We start from the raw sequence: 17949 nt of genomic DNA, 5'->3' as shown, positions 1-17949 counted from the left end.
CTGATATGGTTTCTTGGATACAACTCTGGCTAAGCTTTTTAGTATAAGTGCTGGGAAAATTAACCCCGCACAGCGCACACTCCTTGTTATTCCTCTTGGCACTACACTTTTTGGGTTTTTCCTAGTTTAAAAAATAAAATACATAGAAAAAATTGACCCATCTACTATGGTGAACTTTCACGTAGATCACTCACTACTCTGCCGTTCAGGGTACCGGAGACTGAGGCTGGATCAATTCATATGATCGCTCCCGGCTGGAGGTGGTGGACTCGCGACCTGCCCTGCTCCTCCGGCTGGTCTTGCTGCCGCTTGTCCGACTGCCACTGCTGCGGCCTTGAAGGAGCTGCTGTTGCTGCTGCTCTGGTGACTTCTGCTGCTGCTACTCTGGTGAATACAGCTCTTGACGCAGGGAGCGTCACTTCCTGACACGCGCCGTGCGTGTGCTCAGCCCCATGGCCCAGCATTCCGGTGCGCAACGTCAGCAGGGTGCACCAGAAACTGACATGCGCCCTGCGCGTGTGTAGTCCTGGTCCCGGCATTCCAGCACGCTACGTCAGCAGGGTGCATCGCAAGCTCTTGACACGTGCCCTGCATGTGCACAGCCCCGGAAGTCCCACTTGCCAGCGCGCTTAGCCACGGGGTGCATAATACCACTGCACTCCCGCGTGTACCCATGGTGAGCGGATACCCTCTCTCAGGTGGTGCTGTCATGGAAGAAGGGAAAAAAACAGAGGTTTCCATAAAGGCTCTTGAAAAGCAACATGGCTTCCATAACCCAATCCAGCAATATCCGATCTCCCAAAGCCAAATCTCCCCTCAGCTTCTGAGCCTTGCAGTGTTCCCAAACCACATTTAGCATCTATGTATTTGACATTAATATAGCGACAAGAACCCACTTAATTTACGGTGTGTGTCTCCTGGAGCACAATCTGGGCACTATGTGTTGGGCAATAAAATGGAATAATTGCAATTTTCACTCTCCAACATCAACTGAATGCGAATATCCGGAAAGTGCAGCTAGAATCAAAATAGTCACTACCCCTTTAGATTAATTCCCTGAGGGTTAAAAATTACACAATGGAGCAATGGAGTCACTTTATGTGGATTTCACCGTGCTGCCCTGCTTAGGGCAGCACGATAGCTTAGTGGTTCGTACTGCAGCCTTGCAGCGCTGGGGTCCTGGGCTCAAATCCCACCAAGGACAACATCTGCAAGGAGTTTGTATGTTCTCCCCGTGTTTCTCTGGTTTCCTCCCACACTTCAAAGACATACTACTGATAGGGAATTTAGATTGTGAGCCCCAATGGGGACAGCGATGATAATGTATGTAAAGCGCTGAGGAATATGTTGGCGCTAGCTATATATATATATATATATATATATATATATATAAAGAAAATAAAAATTATTACTGCTCTGGTTTTCTGACATTTTGTCATATTAAGGCTTCTGCAAATGGTGTGTCCCATCTCCTCTGGGATCTGCTCCTGCAACGTCTGCTTCAGTCACCAGGAGCCGCCTTATTCATCCTGCAGGCGGCGCTGGTGATGGAGGAGACGTCAGGACCAGAAGCTCTGGGCGGCGCAGGCTCTGTCCAGCCACTAAGATTAGGGTTGCTGGGACCAGTAGTACCATCCAGTCTGGCAGTATGGGTGTGTGTGCTGTCCAGCTGGAGTAATCTGCTCCCAGCTTCAGCCAACTGGAAAGCACCGTACCCTACTAAAGCTGGAAGCGTATTGCCAGAAGCTGCCAGATACAGCCTTGTTCTCCTCTGGGTCAGTCCTATGTACTCAGCTCCCGGCTTGTGTATTTGTGTCCTGTTGTGACCTCGGCCCATTTACGGACTACTCTTGCGTCTTCTGATTTTGTATTTTCTCTGCCCTCCTGGTTCTGACCTGGCTACCTGACTATTCTTCTTCCCATCTCACTCCACAGAACAGCAGGTAACACAGTGGCCCTAGCCTAGAGGTCTCTGTGTAAGTCCAGATCCATGTAGAGGGGGTTAAAGGATGATGAGCAAAACGGTGACTATAGACAATAACACATCCCCTGAAATGATCAAACTCAACAGTCTCCATCAGTAAGTTGTGAGTAACTAGTGGTGAAACATCTCTGGGGTAATTATAGTATACGGCTTGGTGGCTCTTGGCCATCTAAATTATTGTAAGGTCTAATAAATATTTTCTATCACATGAGATTCAAGAAAAAATATACTTTTATTAAAGAGAACTATTTATAATAGTGCAGAGCTGAAAATGTCTTAATTTTAGATCTCGGGCATCTGGGAGAGTCAATGGAGACCTTTTTTTTAAAGACTACCAGGGAGTTACAGACTGACATAAGTGAGGCCGGCCGATCCAAACAAAATCAAACTATCATACAGAATGAACCTGGAAAAAATAACTTATTTTTTTATTCTATGTTACATCCTCAACAACAATGTATGTATGAGAGGAGAACTACAAACTAAATAGGAGTTGCACTCATTTGTTGTGGACCATTGGAGCTACTATGAGTCCTGACCAGAAGAGTAGAGAAAGTATTAGCGCCCCCATTTCAGGAGAGATTGTGCAGTAATCTGAATTCCTTAGGATTGAAAACATAATGGAATTTTTGACGTGGCGTGAATCCATGAAACCAGGGCTGGAGCCAACACATCTCCTGCAGGCGTGAATGTATATTACAGCCATCAGCCACGCACAGCTTAGAGATATATCATGGCACAGGTGTAATGTTTTCTGTTTAGTTTATCACAATCTGGTTTGAAGTTAGTCGGTTTTAGAAGAAATTGAAAAGTCAGGATAAAGGGAAACTCTGCTGTTATTATACAGAAATTCACACTTGGCCCTCACTGCACATTTAATGTTGTCAATCATAAAAGTGAAGTTTGGCCAGAAAGACTGGACCTGGTCTTGTAGGGACCATATGAGCACATTCAGCAGCACAGAAGGGAGAGAAGGTAGATTCATCCAATAAGATATCAGGGATCTAGGAAGACAACAGGGGGTAGGTGGATCCTGCAGGTTGTAAGTTCTATAGAAAAGGGCTTTCAATGCCCAAAATCGTTTGAACAGTTTTGGATGGAGGAGAATATTTTGGTCTAGAGGCAAAATGGTGATCACACGATTGTGATATGGCCGGACTACACCACCGATAAAGCAGCCACAGCCGGTGACAGAAGAATCTGTGACTTCTCTGCATTTAGTGGTTACTACTCACCTGGGTAGTCATATGTAGGAATCTCCTCATTACACCGCTCATCACCCCTCACATATGTCTCTGTAGTATTAATATGGGTCAGATCTTCACCCTGAAACAAATATTGTAAAAGTCACAGACAGATGGAGAAGTCCCATCTATGATCAGCTCTAATCCTGCCATCTCCACCGTTCTCATTACAATAGTCTATAATATAACCGGGTATGCGTGTCTCTGTCTGAAGCCTCGATAGACTGCGCATGCGCGATGCGCAGTCTGGCTCCAGAAAGAATCAGGCATCCAGCCATTACAGGTAAGAGGGGTGTGTATGGCTCCGGAGATCGCTGTATGCGTAGGTACTGAACGCATACCGCAATCTCCGGCGTCATACTTACCTGATCGGGAGGAGCGTTGCCGCGGCACCTCTCTTCGTCGGAGATGGGGCAGGAGTGAGGCGTCGGATCGGCGCATGCGCATAGCGCTATCCAGCGCCATTTTACTGAAGACACATTTACAGTGTGTGTTCAGCAAAATGGCGCCGGACAGCGCAGTGCTCCGGCGACACATTCCTCCCCTGGCCTCCGGCAGAACAGGGTGCAGAAGCGCTGGAGCACAGAGAAGAAAGGTGAGTATAACTGTTTTTTTTTTTTTGTATGTGTGTACAGTGTGAAAGGAATGAGGGGGCCACACATACCATGATTGGGGGGTGAGGGGACCATGCATACCAGGATTGTGGGATGAGGGGATCATGCATACCAGGATGAGGGGTACCACACATACCAGGATTGCGGGGTGAGGGGACCATGCATACCAGGATTGGGGGGTGAGGGGTACCACGCATACCAGGATTGGGGGTTGAGGGGGTACCATGCATACCAGGTTTGGGGGTGAGGGGTGCCATGCATACCAGGATGTGGGGGTGAGGGGTGACATGCACCCCAGGATTGGGGGTGAGGGGTGCCATGCATACCAGGATTTGAGGGTGGGGACAGGATGGGGGCAGCACAAATACCAGGAGGGGGGCAGCACATACCAGCATGGGAGACCATATACCAATAAAAATGCTCGCCACCTGGGCGTAGAATGGGTTCAATAGCTAGAATAAAACATATAATACTGGTGGATAAAACAAGACTGAGCACAAGACCTTCACAGCTGTCTACACATTATAGATCTCATGACACCTTCTCTCCATCTACCTGATGATCCTGAGGAACACTGGGATCTTCTTGTTTACAGCCCTGTAGAAGAAGAGGACGGGGACATCTCTCTGGTGTTGTCTTCTTACTGGATAGATCTGGAGAAAACACATACAGGGACTGGATTCATTCTTTACATACAGATAATTATAGGCCGTGTGTATTTAGTCCTGTCTGTTACCTGGTGATATGAGGGGCTGGGGAACCTCCATCATGACGTCCTTGTACAGATCTTTATGTCCTTCTAAATACTCCCACTCCTCCATGGAGAAATAGACAGCGACATCCTGACATCTTATAGCAACCTGACACATAAAATTATACAGTCATTCCTCCGATCCCTTCATAGTGTTACTATATAATGTCCCAGCATTCCCAGCAGTGTCACCTCTCCAGTCAGCAGCTCAATCATCTTGTAGGCGAGTTCTAGGATCTTCTGGTCATTGATGTCCTCATGTATCAGGGGGTGAGGTGGAGGGCTCAGGGGTCTTCCCCATCCCTCAGACACAGGGTCCTGACAGCGCTCACTAGAGGTCTTCTTCGCTACTGTATAATCCTGGTTATGGAGAGACACATTAATAAATCTCACTACAGACATTTCCAGAGTCCTCACCTCTCCAGTTCTGTCCATCTGTTATTCCCATAGATAAGAATGATGTAATGTGATGTCATCAGAATCTCTCACCTCTCCAGTAAGCTGGAAGAGGATATCTACGGTGAGGTGTAATATCCTCTCCACCATCTTGTTTCTGTCCATATCCATCTTTGATGGGTCAATAAGGATAATTCTCTTATATAGAAGATCTTCACTCAGAGGATCGGATATTGTAGGGACCTGAATGAGAAGATGATGAGCCGATGTAGCATCATAAATATCCTGTGTAATAATACAATTACTGGAGATAATAAGGGGAAATGTGGTGGGCCACTGGGGAGGCGTCAGATGTTGCAGAAGGGCCAGCTGGGGTATGTAGTCTCAAAGGCAGCAGATAATGATGTCACAGTAGTTGAAGTGGGTCGCTGGACCCCTAAACACTTCCCTAGTGTCCACAACAATTGTCAAAAGCGGAAGGTGGCACTTGTGGATGGTATAGGACCTCCCGGGCGGGGGGCACTCCTGTAGTTGTGGTGTCTGGGTGCAAGTTTGGAGTGCCCGTGGTGTTTGTGCAATCACAAGCAGCCAGACACGCAGGTGAACTTGTAAACATAACAATTTTACTGAAGGAGGTAACGGGGTACAGTCTCTCTTGAAGGCAAAGTTTACAGTATTTTGTGCATATGAAAGTAATGGTTCTCTCCTCATGAGACAAGCGAGGTTATGGCCTCTCAGGGCGGCTGGAGCAGAGTTCTCTTCACTTGCTAGTAGAGGAAATGCTATGTGTAGTCCAAGAAATATTACACTGATGGAGGGACCTTCACAGATTAGCTCTCCGTGGAAACACACTAAAGTGTGGGTGTGCTCACAGTTTTTAGCCCACCGTTCCCTTTCGCAGGGGGTAGGTTTAAACAAAAAGTCGGTGGTGTGGCAGCCACGTGGATCTGGTCTGGCTAGAAGCAAACAGGATAACCAGCGTGCAGGAGAGAGAGCACACAAACAGCGTTATCTCTCCTGACTGGAAGAGGCTTGTCTTTTGTGAAGGAGATTATGTGGAGAAAAATGTCCCCCCAGCGTGGACTGGCATGGAAACTCTTCTGTGAGAAATAGTGTCTGTCTCCTATATCTTCATTAGGCTGAACCCCCCACTACTGATTTGTACCAGTGCTCAGTCAGTGTGCGAGCCCTGAGCTGGGAGACTCCTCACAGCCATTTCTATGGCAGCTTATTGTGAGGAGAATCACTTACCTTTCATATACACACATCGGCCAGTAGATGGCAGGAAAGTCCAATTTACAATGCAATGTATTATATCTCCTAACTCACAGTGCCCACACTGGAACAAGTCTACTATCACACTACAACTGTCTCATTTAGCAGCAGTAGAACGGGTACCGGGATGCCACAGAAACATATGAGGAGATATATTATTTTACAGTACCGTATTTTTCGGACTATAAGATGCACCTAGGTTTTAGAGGAGGAAAATAGAAAAAAAAAATGTAAGCAAAAAATGTGTTGACATTGCTGACACTGGCATAGGGGTAATGTCCCCCAATTCTGACAATATCCCCCAACCTGGTATATGTGCCCCCCCCCTTCCTTTTATACGTGGCCCCCATCCCTGTCCTGGTATGCCTGGCATCCCTCCATCCTGGTATGAATGGCACCCCTCATGCTTATCCTGCATGACACTCCTCATACCTATACTGGTATGCATGGCACCCCCAATCCCTGTCCTGGTATGCATGGCACCCCTCATCCCTGTCTGGTATGCATGGCACCCTACATCCTTGTCCTGGTATGCATGGCACCCTACATCCTTGTCCTGGTATGCATGGCACCCTACATCCCTGTCCTGGTATGCATGGCACCCTACATCCCTGTCCTGGTATGTCCATGGGCGTGGGGAGCAGTGAATATTCATTTTCTTTAGCAGCGGGGACAGTGTAGGCTGCAGCAGGCGGCGGCTGCCTCCTGTGCCCCGCTCCTCCGCCGCTACCGCTCCCCCCACACATCATATATATACACCCCCATCCCCCAACATTCGGACTATAAGACGCACACCCATTTTCCTCCAAAATTTGAGGAAAAAAGTGGTCTTATAGTCCGAAACATACGGTATTTAGTTTTCTTCTCTACATCTACTAATAAAACCTATATATTTTAGGCCACAGACAACAAGCAGTTTCTTCCTTGGAGTCAGCAGCTGAACACGTTTTTCAAAGACTCATCTTCCTTATTGCTAATTCTCATCTCATTTACCAACACTGGAATGGACATTATCAGTACTGCAGGAGATATTCATTACACGTAACATGAGGAATAACTACTTCATCATGAGGACGACATCTTCATCTTCTACTACGGCTCTAGAAACATATTTGGCCAGAGTCCGTCACTGACTACATCACCACTGGCCGTCTATATGAATGTTTCCCGTATTCCCTGAACTGTAATCTTGTATCACGTTAGATCTCATGTCTGATTAACACACAGAAGTTTGAGGCTTTGACACATTGTAAAGTTTTTAATATTAGACAGAGTAGGACTATCCTGAATACGTTCATCTTGCCATGGTGGGATAGCTTTCATGCTATTTTTGATCAAGAACAGTGTTACTAAGAACTCTATTTTATTTAAAATCACTTTTGGTTTTTATTTATTTATTTACAGCAGGGTTTATGATCAGTTTTCTTCTTGTAGTTTTTTTCTGATTAATGGCCATTGTAAACATGCATTTATGTGCTGCATGTATACCAATTTAAACCAAGCTCAAATTCTTGTTTTTCTCATGGGCACAATAGTGGCCGGGTGGGCTGCTGCTATGGATGATACACCCCTAACTATCCAACTATGATGTGGTAAAAATCTCATAGGTTCTGGATTCATTAGTATCTGCACCAAGAATGGGGCTAAGTGAGTATTTATGAATCAGCACTGGGGTAGTCGGTGGAGTGGATGAAACCATATTGTCGGTGTAGGGGGCAGTACTGTGGGAAAACCTCCCTAAAGTAAAATCTTAAACATTTATTAAATATATGCATTAAAAACTGGACTAACAACACATATGTTCTTAAAACTAGCAAAATTACAAGCTGAATGGCTTGTTGTGGATGTATATAAACAGATGTAAACAATGATGCTGCTGAATAATTGATACAGTCACTACCTTACCCTATCCTGTACCTAAACAAAGCTGATACTGCCTAGCCGACGAGGTTGGCACCCTCTACAATGGTGCCCCCCATTGTGATCCCTTGCTGTCTTTGTAAGTTTGCCCACTGACAAAGACATGAACAGTCTATAATTTTAAGGGTAGGTTAATGTTAACATTGAGAGATAGAATATCCCCCCCCCCCAAAAAAAAAAGTCAAGAAAATCACATTGTATAAATTAAATAAATTTATTTGCATTTTGCAGTAAGAAATAAGTATTTGATCCCCTACAAACCATTATGAGTTCTGGCTCCTACAGACCAGTTAGACGCTCCTAATCAACTCGTTACCTGCATTAAAGACAGCTGTCTTACATAGTCACCTGTATAAAATACTCCTTTCCACAGACTCAATTAATCAGTCAGACTCTAACCTCTACAACATGGGCAAGACCAACAAGCTTTCTAAGGATGTCAGGGACAAGATCATAGACCTGCACAAAGCTGGAATGGGCTACAAAACCATAAGTAAGACTCTGGGTAAGAAGGAGACAACTGTTGGTGCAATAGTAAGAAAATGGAAGAAATACAAAATGACTGTCAATCGACATCTATCTGGGGCACCATTCAAAATCTCACCTCGTGGGGTATCCTTGATCATGAGGAAGGTGAGAGATCAGCCTAAAACTACACAGGGGAACTTGTTAATGATCTCAAGGCAGCTGGGACCAAAGTCACCAAGAAAACCATTGGTAACACATTATGCCTTAAAGGTTTAAAATCCAGCAGTGCCCGTAAGGTCCCCCTGCTCAAGAAGGCACATGGCAAACTTCAGACGGGCCTGCACAATGAACACCTGGATGATTCTGTGAGTTATTGGGAGAAGGTGCTGTGGTCAGATGAGACAAAAATTGAGCTCTTTGGCATTAACTCAACTCGCTGTGTTTGGAGGAAGAGAAATGCTGCCTATGACCCAAAGAACACCATCCCCACTGTCAAGCATGGAGGTGGAAACATGTTTTGGTGGTGTTTCTCTGCTAAGGGCACAGGACTACTTCACCACATCAATGGGAGAATTATGGAGCCATGTGTCATAAAATCCTGAGTGACAACCTCTTTCCCTCTGCAAGGACATTAAAAATGGGTCGTGGCTGGGTCTTCCATCAAGACAATGACCCAAAACATACAGCCAAGGCAACAAAGGAGTGGCTCAAAAACAAGCACATTAAGGTCATGGAGTGGCACATCCAGTCTCCAGATGTTAATCTCATAGAGAACTTATGGAGGGAGTTGAAGCTCCGAGTTGCCAAGCGACAGCCTCAAAATCTGAATGATTTAGAGATAATCTGCAAAGATGAGTGGACCAAAATTCCTCCTGATATGTGCGCAAACCTCATCATCAACTACAAGAAACGTCTGACTGCTGTGCTTGCCAACAAGGGTTTTGCCACCAAGCCATTAAGTGTTGTTTGCCAGAAGAATCAAATACGTATTTGTCACTGCAAAATGAAAATAAATTTATCTAATTTATACAATGTGATTTTCTTGATTTTTTTCTATCTATTCTATCTCTCAATGTTAAAATTAACCTACCCTTAAAATTACAGACTGTTCATGTCTTTGTCAGTGGGCAAACTTACAAAAACAGCACGGGATCAAATAATTATTTCCTTCACTGTATGCATGTTTTTCTCAATATCTGAAATGAAATCTGGAAAGGTTTATTCTGTTTTAAGTCAATTAGGATGACCATAGTTTTTAATATTTGTCAAATGCCAGAATAATGAGAGTGAGAGAATGTTTTAAGGCATATTTATTACTTACTGCAAAGTCAAAAGTTTACATACACTAAGATTACTATGCCTTTAAACAATTGAGGACTGCGCATATGATCATATTGTTACGGGTCCGGGTGGTGGAACCTCTGTGCTGAGATACGAGGAGGGACCAGAGGGGCGTAACTAAGTGCCTAACACGGGGGCTTAATCGACTCCGTGAACCAAGGAGGGACCGGGAAGGTGGACCAGGTGCCACACCGGGACCGACCTCTAGTGAGAGCAGACGACTCCCACAGGACTGATGGCCAAAGCAAACAGGCACGATAGATGAGCACGGCTGATAGACAATGCAGGTAAACAGGCAGGCTTGGCTGGCAGACTGACAGGTGGACACAGCTGATAGACAGGCAGCACTGGGACCTGAGGGCTGGAGAGAGTGTTTAGAACACAAACCACAACTTTGCACAGGCACCTCCATTTTGGAGGAGGTGCTTTAAATAGGGGCTGGCCGGGGACTTTTTAGGACGGCGCGCGCGGCCTCTTTAAGAGTACAGTGCCCGGGGATCTGTGCACGCACCCTGGGAAGATGCTGCGGTGAGACCAGAGGAAGTAGTGGGGGCCGACACTACACATATGTGTTTGGAAGCTTCCGATAGTTTTTTGGCAACATCTTAGTTATTTAGAGACACACCTGTGGATGTATTTTAATGCACACCTGAAACACACTGCTTCTTTGTGTAGCATCATGAGAAAGTCTAAAGAAATCAGCCAAGATATCAGGAAGAGAATTGTGGACTTGCACAAGTCCAGCTCATCCTTCCGTACAATTTCAAGATACCTGAAGGTGCCTCATTCATCTGTACAAACAATTATACGCAAGTACAAACAAGATGGGAATGTCCAGCCATCATACCGCTCAGGAAGTAGGCGAGTTGTGTCCCAGAGATGAACGTGCTTTTGATCCGACGTGCATATCAACCCAAGGACAAAAGCAAGAGACCATGTGAAGATGATGGCGGAAGCTGGTAAGACTGTGTCAATATCCACAGTGAAATGAGTGCTGTATCAACATGGGCTGAAAGGCCACTCTGCCAGGAAGAAGATATTACTCCAAAAGAAACATAAAAAAGCCAGATTAATGTTGGCAAATGCACACAGGAACAAAGACCTTAATTTTTGGAGGCATGTCCTGTGGTTTGATTAAACTAAAATTTTGGGCATAATTACAATTGTTACATTTGGAGGAAAAAGGGAGAAGCTTGGAAGCCTAAGAACATCATCCCAACTGTGAAACATGGGGGTAACAGCATCATGTTGTGGAGTTGTTTTGCTGCAGGAGGGACTTATGCACTTCACAAAATAGATGGCATCAAGAGAAAAGAATATTATTTGGCAATACTGATGCAACATCTCAAGACATTAGCGAGGAAGTTAAAGCTTGAACGAAAAAGGGTCTTTCAAATGGACAATGATCTGAAGCATACAGCCAAAATAGTAACAAAGTGGCTTAGGGATAACAAAGTCAATGTTTTGGAGTAGCCATCACAAAGCCCTGTTCTCAATCCTATTGAAAATTTATGGGCAAAGATGAAAAGGCAGGTGCGAGCAAGGTGACCTACAAACCTGGGTCAGTTACAACAGTTTTGTCAGGAGGAATGGGCCCAAATTCCGACCAAACTATTGTGAGAAGCTTGTGGAAGGATATCCCAAATGCTTGACCCAAATCATTCAGCTTAACCCCTTTACCCCCCAGGGTGGTTTGCACGTTAATGACCAGGCCAATTTTTACAATTCTGACCACTGTCACTTTATGAGGTAAGAACTCTGGAACGCTTCAAAGGATCCCCCTGATTCCGAGACTGTTTATTCGGGACATATTGTACTTCATGATAGTGGTAAAATTTCTTTGATATCACTTGCGTTTGTGAAAAAAAATGGAAATTTGGGGAAAGTTTTGAAAATTTCACAATTTTCAAACTTTGAATTTTCATGCCCTTACATCAGAGAGATATGTCACACAAAATAGTTAATAAATAACATTTCCCATATGAGTACTCTACATCAGCACAATTTTGGAAAACATTTTTTTTTTTTTTTTAGGGAGCTATAAGGGTTAAAAGTTGACCAGAGATTTCTCATTTTTACAACAAAATTTACAAAACCATTTCTTTGGGGTCGCCGTCACATTTGAAGTCACTTTGAGGGGTCTTTGTGACAGAAAATATCCAAAAGTGACACCATTCTAAAAACTGCACCCCTCAAGGTGCTCAAAACCACATTCAATAAGTTTATTAACCTTTCACAGCAATTAATAGAACGTGAAAGGAAAAAATGAACATTTAACTTTTTTTTCACTAAAATTTTACTTTAACCCCCAATTTTTTTTATTTTCACAAGCGTACCAGGAGAAATTGGAAACCAAAAGTTGTTGTGCAATTTCTCCTGAGTATGCTGATACCACATATGTGGGGAAAAGCCATTGTTTGGGCGCACGGCAGGGCTTGGAAGGGAAGGAGCGCCATTTGAGGTTTTCAATGCAAAATTCGCTGGAATTGACAGCGGACCCCATGTGCCTAAACAGTGGAAACCCCCCACAAGTAACCCCATTTTGGAAACTAGACCCTTAAGAAACTTATTTAGAAGTGTGGTGAGCACTTTTTACCCCCAAGTGTTTCGCAAAAGTTTATGACGTAGAGTCATGAAAAAAAATCTTTTTTCTTTCCACAAAAAGGATCTTTTAGCCTAAATGTTTTTATTTTCACGAGGGTACCAGGAGAAAGTGGACCTCAAAATCTGTTGTCCAATTCCTCCTGAGTACGCCGATACCCCATGTGTTGGAGAAAACTACTGTTTGGGCGCACGTCAGGGCTCGGAAGGGAAGGAGTGACGTTTTAGAATGCAGACTTTGATGGAATGGTCTGCGGGCGTCATGTCACGTTCTCAGAGCCCCTGATGTGCCTAAACAGTGGAAATGGCCAATAAGTGCCCCCTTTTTGGAACGGATACCCGATTTGTGAATCTTATAATGTAGTGTCATACGTCAGTTGTGTAGGATAACCTGTCGAATATTACACAACTGACGTATGACAACCTGACGAACACTACGTCAGTTGTGTAGTGTTCCGTCAGGTTGTCATACGTCAGAAATTAATTTAGTAGTCCATGGAAGTATGGTATCTTTTGAAGCATTCTTTCATGCACAGTCCAGGTTTGTCGGGGCAGGTGTCACATTATAAAAGGTGAATACGCAAGGACACCATTTATCAAACAAACTCGGCACTTCTTTTGTGACTTACCTTTTTTTTCGCTGTGAGGCATTTGCCTTGGGAAATGCTGGTCTGGTACAATTCAAGGACCTTCAGTTCTGGAAGTACTGGGGCCCGCTCAGTCACCACTGCAAAATATCAGGGCCTTGATAACTACCTCCTGGAACTGAAGGTACAACGTAGAAGTCTAGCCTGCACATTGTGACAGAAGTAAAGCGTCGTTGTGCATTGCCATCTGTACAATGTGCACGGCCAACTTCTTGTACCACACCTTGGCCTTTCTCAAAGCACTGTAAGGCTGGAGAACTTCATCAGAGAGATCAACTCCCCCCATGTACTTGTTGTACCCCACTACAAAGTCTGGTTTGACGACCTGTGTAGTGGAACCTTGTACAGTGCTGAGGGTGCTGCCATCACCTTGTATGGTGGTCAAGAAAAGGACATCCCTCTTGTCCTTGTACTTGACCACCAGAAGGTGGTCGCTACATTGGGCTCTGCTCTCACCCCTTCTGAGCAGCTGCCCAATTAGCGTCTTTGGGAGGCCTCTGTATTTTTGCGGACAGTATCGCAGGCTGCGGTACGTCGCACAGAGAGGGACTTGAAGAGAGAGACACTGGTATAAAAGTTATCCACATGCAAGTGATAACCTTTATCCAGCAGTGGGTGCATCAAGTTTCACAATTTTCCCACTCACTCCCAGAACAGGGGGGCATTCAATCGGGGAGTCCTTCCCTTCATAAACTCTAAACTTGTGAGTGTACCCTGAGGTACTCTCACAAAGTTTATACAGCTTGATTCCGTACCTGGCCTTCTTAATGGGCAGGTACTTCCGGAATCCAAGCCGCTCCATAAAAGCCATTAAGGACTCATCCACGCAGATGTCCCTTTGGGGCACGAACACTTCAGCAAACTTGTTGTTGAAGTGGTCGATGACCAGCCGAACTTTGAAAAGATGATCAAAGTTCGGGTCATCGCGTGCAGGACACCTTGCATTATCGTTGTAATGCAAGAACTTGTGGATGGCCTGAAAACGTTTCCGGGTCATGACCATTTGGAACACTGGAGTGTTATACAAAATGTCAACACTCCAATATTGCCAAAGTTCTGGCTTCTTCAGGTTCCCATATGAAGGACCAGGCCCCAAAACTTCATTATTTCTACTGCGTCTACAGGAGACCAGTTAGAAAATGATGAAGAGGGGTTTTGTTCCAAAAATTGATGAGCGTATAAATTAGTTTGGCCCACCATGAGGTTTACAAGATCCTCAGAGAAAAAGACTTTGAAAAAGTCTAGTTCTGTGAGGCCGGTGGTGTCAAACTTGATTCCTGATTCCGCCACAAAATCAGGAATCAGTGGTAATAATTTTTGGGGGGGCGAGGTCCACACGGGGTCAGTAGTGGGGGGGGCGCTGATTCATCTTTTCTCCTGGGGCGTCTGAGTGGCGGTTTAGTAGCACTTGAAGGACTCCCGCTTTCCCGGCTGTATGTTTTAAAATTGTGTGTAAAGAATAAAGGATCTTCATATTCAATCGCTTGCTGGAGTGCCACCTTCTATCTGTTAACAGGATTTCGAAGGAAAAATCTTTCTTTGGGCAGAGCACCTGCTGATTAGCGATCCCTGGCTATTTGTTACTGACGCTCACTGGACTGCAAAAAGGTATGCGATAGGAATAAGATCTGTGGTCACTGATCAGCGCTCGGCCGCTGCAGGAAGCACAAAAAAAAAAAGAAAAGGACAACAGTCGAGCGATGATGTGATGATCAGCACTTGGTGGCAGAAAGGGGGATGGGAAGGGTGAGAGGGGGATTGGGGTGGATGAGGAGGGATCAAAAAATCCTACTTACAGTTGTTGTCTTTCAGATGTCATCTGTAAGATGTCTTCTGGAGCAGGAGCTGCGATTGTGGTGTCACAGGCTTCTGTGGCCCAGCAAGGCGCACAATCGGACAGCGTGACTGCCCTCTAGAAAAGAAAAAAGGTTAGTTGAAAAAAAAGGTAAAGTAGCGAGCACGAGTGCTGATCGGTGATTTGCGTCACCAATCAATTCTCGGCGGCTGCTGGATGCACGCACGGAGGTGGTGCAAAGTGGGGGGGGGGCGGGGGAGGGGAGAAATAATTGACAGAGATGATGAAAAAAAGTCCTGAAAAGCAGCGAGCTTGGACGTTGATCAGCGACGTAGTCACTGGTCAGCCCTCGGCCGCTGCAGGACGCACAAAAAAAAAAAAAAAAACTGGGGGCAGGGTGGGTAAAAAGGAGGGGGTTGGGGTGGATGAGGGGAGAAAAGGGATGGACTTACCAAAGTCTTATCTGTTCTTCTTTCAGCAGCAGGTTCAGGAGCAAGACCTGCAGCAGCAAGACACGGAGCAGGAGACCCAGGATCCAGGAGACCGCAGGACGCCGGAGCAGCAGCGACTGGAGCACGTGAGAAGAAGGTGTTGTGGTGTCACAGGTGCTTCTGTGGCAACACAAGGCCCAGCACAGAGGTGATCAAATATGACCGCTCTATAGATATCCTCACCAAGTGTGAGGATCTGCAGGGCGGTCACAGGGGGGGGTGATAGGGTGGTGACAGGTAGGTCACAGGCTGGTCACCTCCCGGTCAGGCACTCTTATTGTCATCATCGATCGCACCAATCAGAGATGGCTGGGGCCTGGGCAGCATCACAGAGGGTCACAGGGAGGTGTTCAGGTACTCTGATTGGAGTGACCGATGTCATCATCGATCGCTCCAATCAGAGCTGTCTGGGGCCTCTGCTGACATCACAAGGAGTCATGGGGCGGTGACAGGTAGGTCACCAGTCGGTCACTGCCCCATGACTGCCCAGTCACCGCGCGGTCGCGCTATGATCGGTGAGATCGATGTGATTGGCAATCACACCGATCATAGCGGGTTGGGGTGAGGGCTTGGGTCTCTTAGCAACAGCCTAGGATCGATGCTCTTATGAGCACCGATCCCAGGCTGCACATCACTGTTTCCGGCAATCTGATTGCCAGAAACAGTGAGAAATGCTGTGACTGGCTGTTCAGAATTGAACAGCCAATCACAGCGATCGTGGGTGTGGGGGAAGGCGGCGCCATCTACCCTGAAGTAAGATGGCACCGGAGATTTAATGCGATCTCCGCGACTTTGACTTTTGACTTTGCAGTAAGTAATAAAAATGCCTTAAAACATTCGCTCTCTCATTATTCTGGCATTTGGCAAATATTAAAAATTATGATAATCCTAATTGACCTAAAACGGGAAAGGTTTTTTCTGATTTCATGTCAGATATTGAGAAAAACATTCCAGTGTGTCTTTTTATATAGTGTATGTAAACTTGTGGTTTCAACTGTATATAATACACTGATACATTAAATAGAACCAGATACGTATCAAGGTATATATAAAGGAAAGGGTATGGTACTCAGAATGTTTCAATAATCCGCCTCAACGCGTTTCCCCAACAGCTTCATCAGGAGGCTTGATACAGGGATGATAATTCATGATGTTCAGCATAGTGTGTCTAATAGCCAGGTGTCCATGTTTAAATATCCCACTTCATCCAAAACCCCTCCTCAGACTAGGAGACCCATTCCCATTCCTAGATGTGAATTGTCATAGGATATATAGAATGGAGTCTGTCTACAATAATGTACTGAACCTGCGCGAATTCTCATGCACTAGCAGTTCGATAATTTCCATACCATAGTGTGCATGTCCGGAAGTGACGTGCTTTACACTGAAACACCAAATAAACTGATTGAGACCGCCCCACTGGTACCCATGACTGAACATTCCCATAGTTATGCGTTCTACGCCAGAACATATCTAGGATCATTGTCTGCGATTGCGTATGGCCGGATGTCTGCGTTCCACGCCGGAGCACATATGGTATTGGATTGCATTCCATCTCACAAAAATCCTCTCTCTGAGATCAGCATCATGGGAGACTAAAAAAAAATTGCGAAGACACTGGGTCTTCCGTGGGCATAATACTACTCAGACAACACAGGGTGATGGTAAAACAGCGTGGCAATACATTATTAAACCACAAAATAGGACAATAAACACACAAAACAGTCCTAGCAAATACCAAAGATGGTACAACATTACACAGTCTCACCCATCCTTCTCCACCTGCCTGGGATAGAACAACTGCGACTTTGGAAACTTCCAGGCCCGACTACCACAACCAGTGGCTCCCCGCTTCTGGCAGGGCCCCACAAAGAGGAGGTAGCGGCAAGCTTAGGAAGCTAGCAGTCCATCGAGGTACAAGACCACGAGACCCGAGGGTCCCAACCTGGCCTTTCCAAGAGTTTCCATGGGGCCAGATGACTGGCGGGTCCCAATCTGGCTTCTCCGAATGTCTCCGTGGGTTGGAGGGGACTGGTGGGTCCCTCCTGCCATCCCCAAACAATATATCCATGGGGCCAGGTGACTTCTTTGTCCTCTCTTGGTCTCCCCAAAATGTATCCATGGTCTCTCTGATAGTCAAATGAAGAAGATCTGTATCTTTCCAGTCAGGGCCGATACCCTTACAATAGAATCATTTAGAATAGAAATCTGTGCCTCTTTGGATAATGCCATGCAATCCATCTGCTGTCCTGAAGGATGTCTCTCATTCTCTTTGTAAAGTCTTTCTCCAATCTCTGTTTCAAGTGTGACTGCTACAGAAACACATGTCCCTTCTGCTTCTCTGGGCTCAGCCCCCTGAATGGCAGAACTGCTCTCACCCTCCTCCCCCAAAGCTAAGTGTGTATTAGTGGAGGTATCTTTC

The 17949-nt window shown here is 45.6% G+C and overlaps 1 protein-coding gene across 1 annotated transcript in view; it reads left to right on the top strand.

The window, feature by feature from the left end:
* Positions 1-17726, top strand: part of LOC141205535 (oocyte zinc finger protein XlCOF8.4-like) — a 60977-nt gene extending 43251 nt beyond the window's left edge. Inside the window, exons 7-8 of the mRNA XM_073664103.1 lie at positions 15515-15613; positions 17664-17726. Of these exons, the coding sequence (XP_073520204.1) occupies positions 15515-15613; positions 17664-17726 (162 nt within the window). The remainder of the gene's footprint in view (positions 1-15514; positions 15614-17663) is intronic.
* The last annotated feature ends 223 nt before the right edge of the window (positions 17727-17949 follow it).

The sequence above is a fragment of the Phyllobates terribilis genome, unplaced genomic scaffold (assembly GCF_046119375.1).
Source record: "Phyllobates terribilis strain yellow unplaced genomic scaffold, ASM4611937v1 Scaffold_140__1_contigs__length_4765195, whole genome shotgun sequence".
NCBI classification, from domain to species: Eukaryota; Metazoa; Chordata; class Amphibia; order Anura; family Dendrobatidae; genus Phyllobates; species Phyllobates terribilis.
This window is presented reverse-complemented; position numbering and strand designations above follow the sequence as displayed.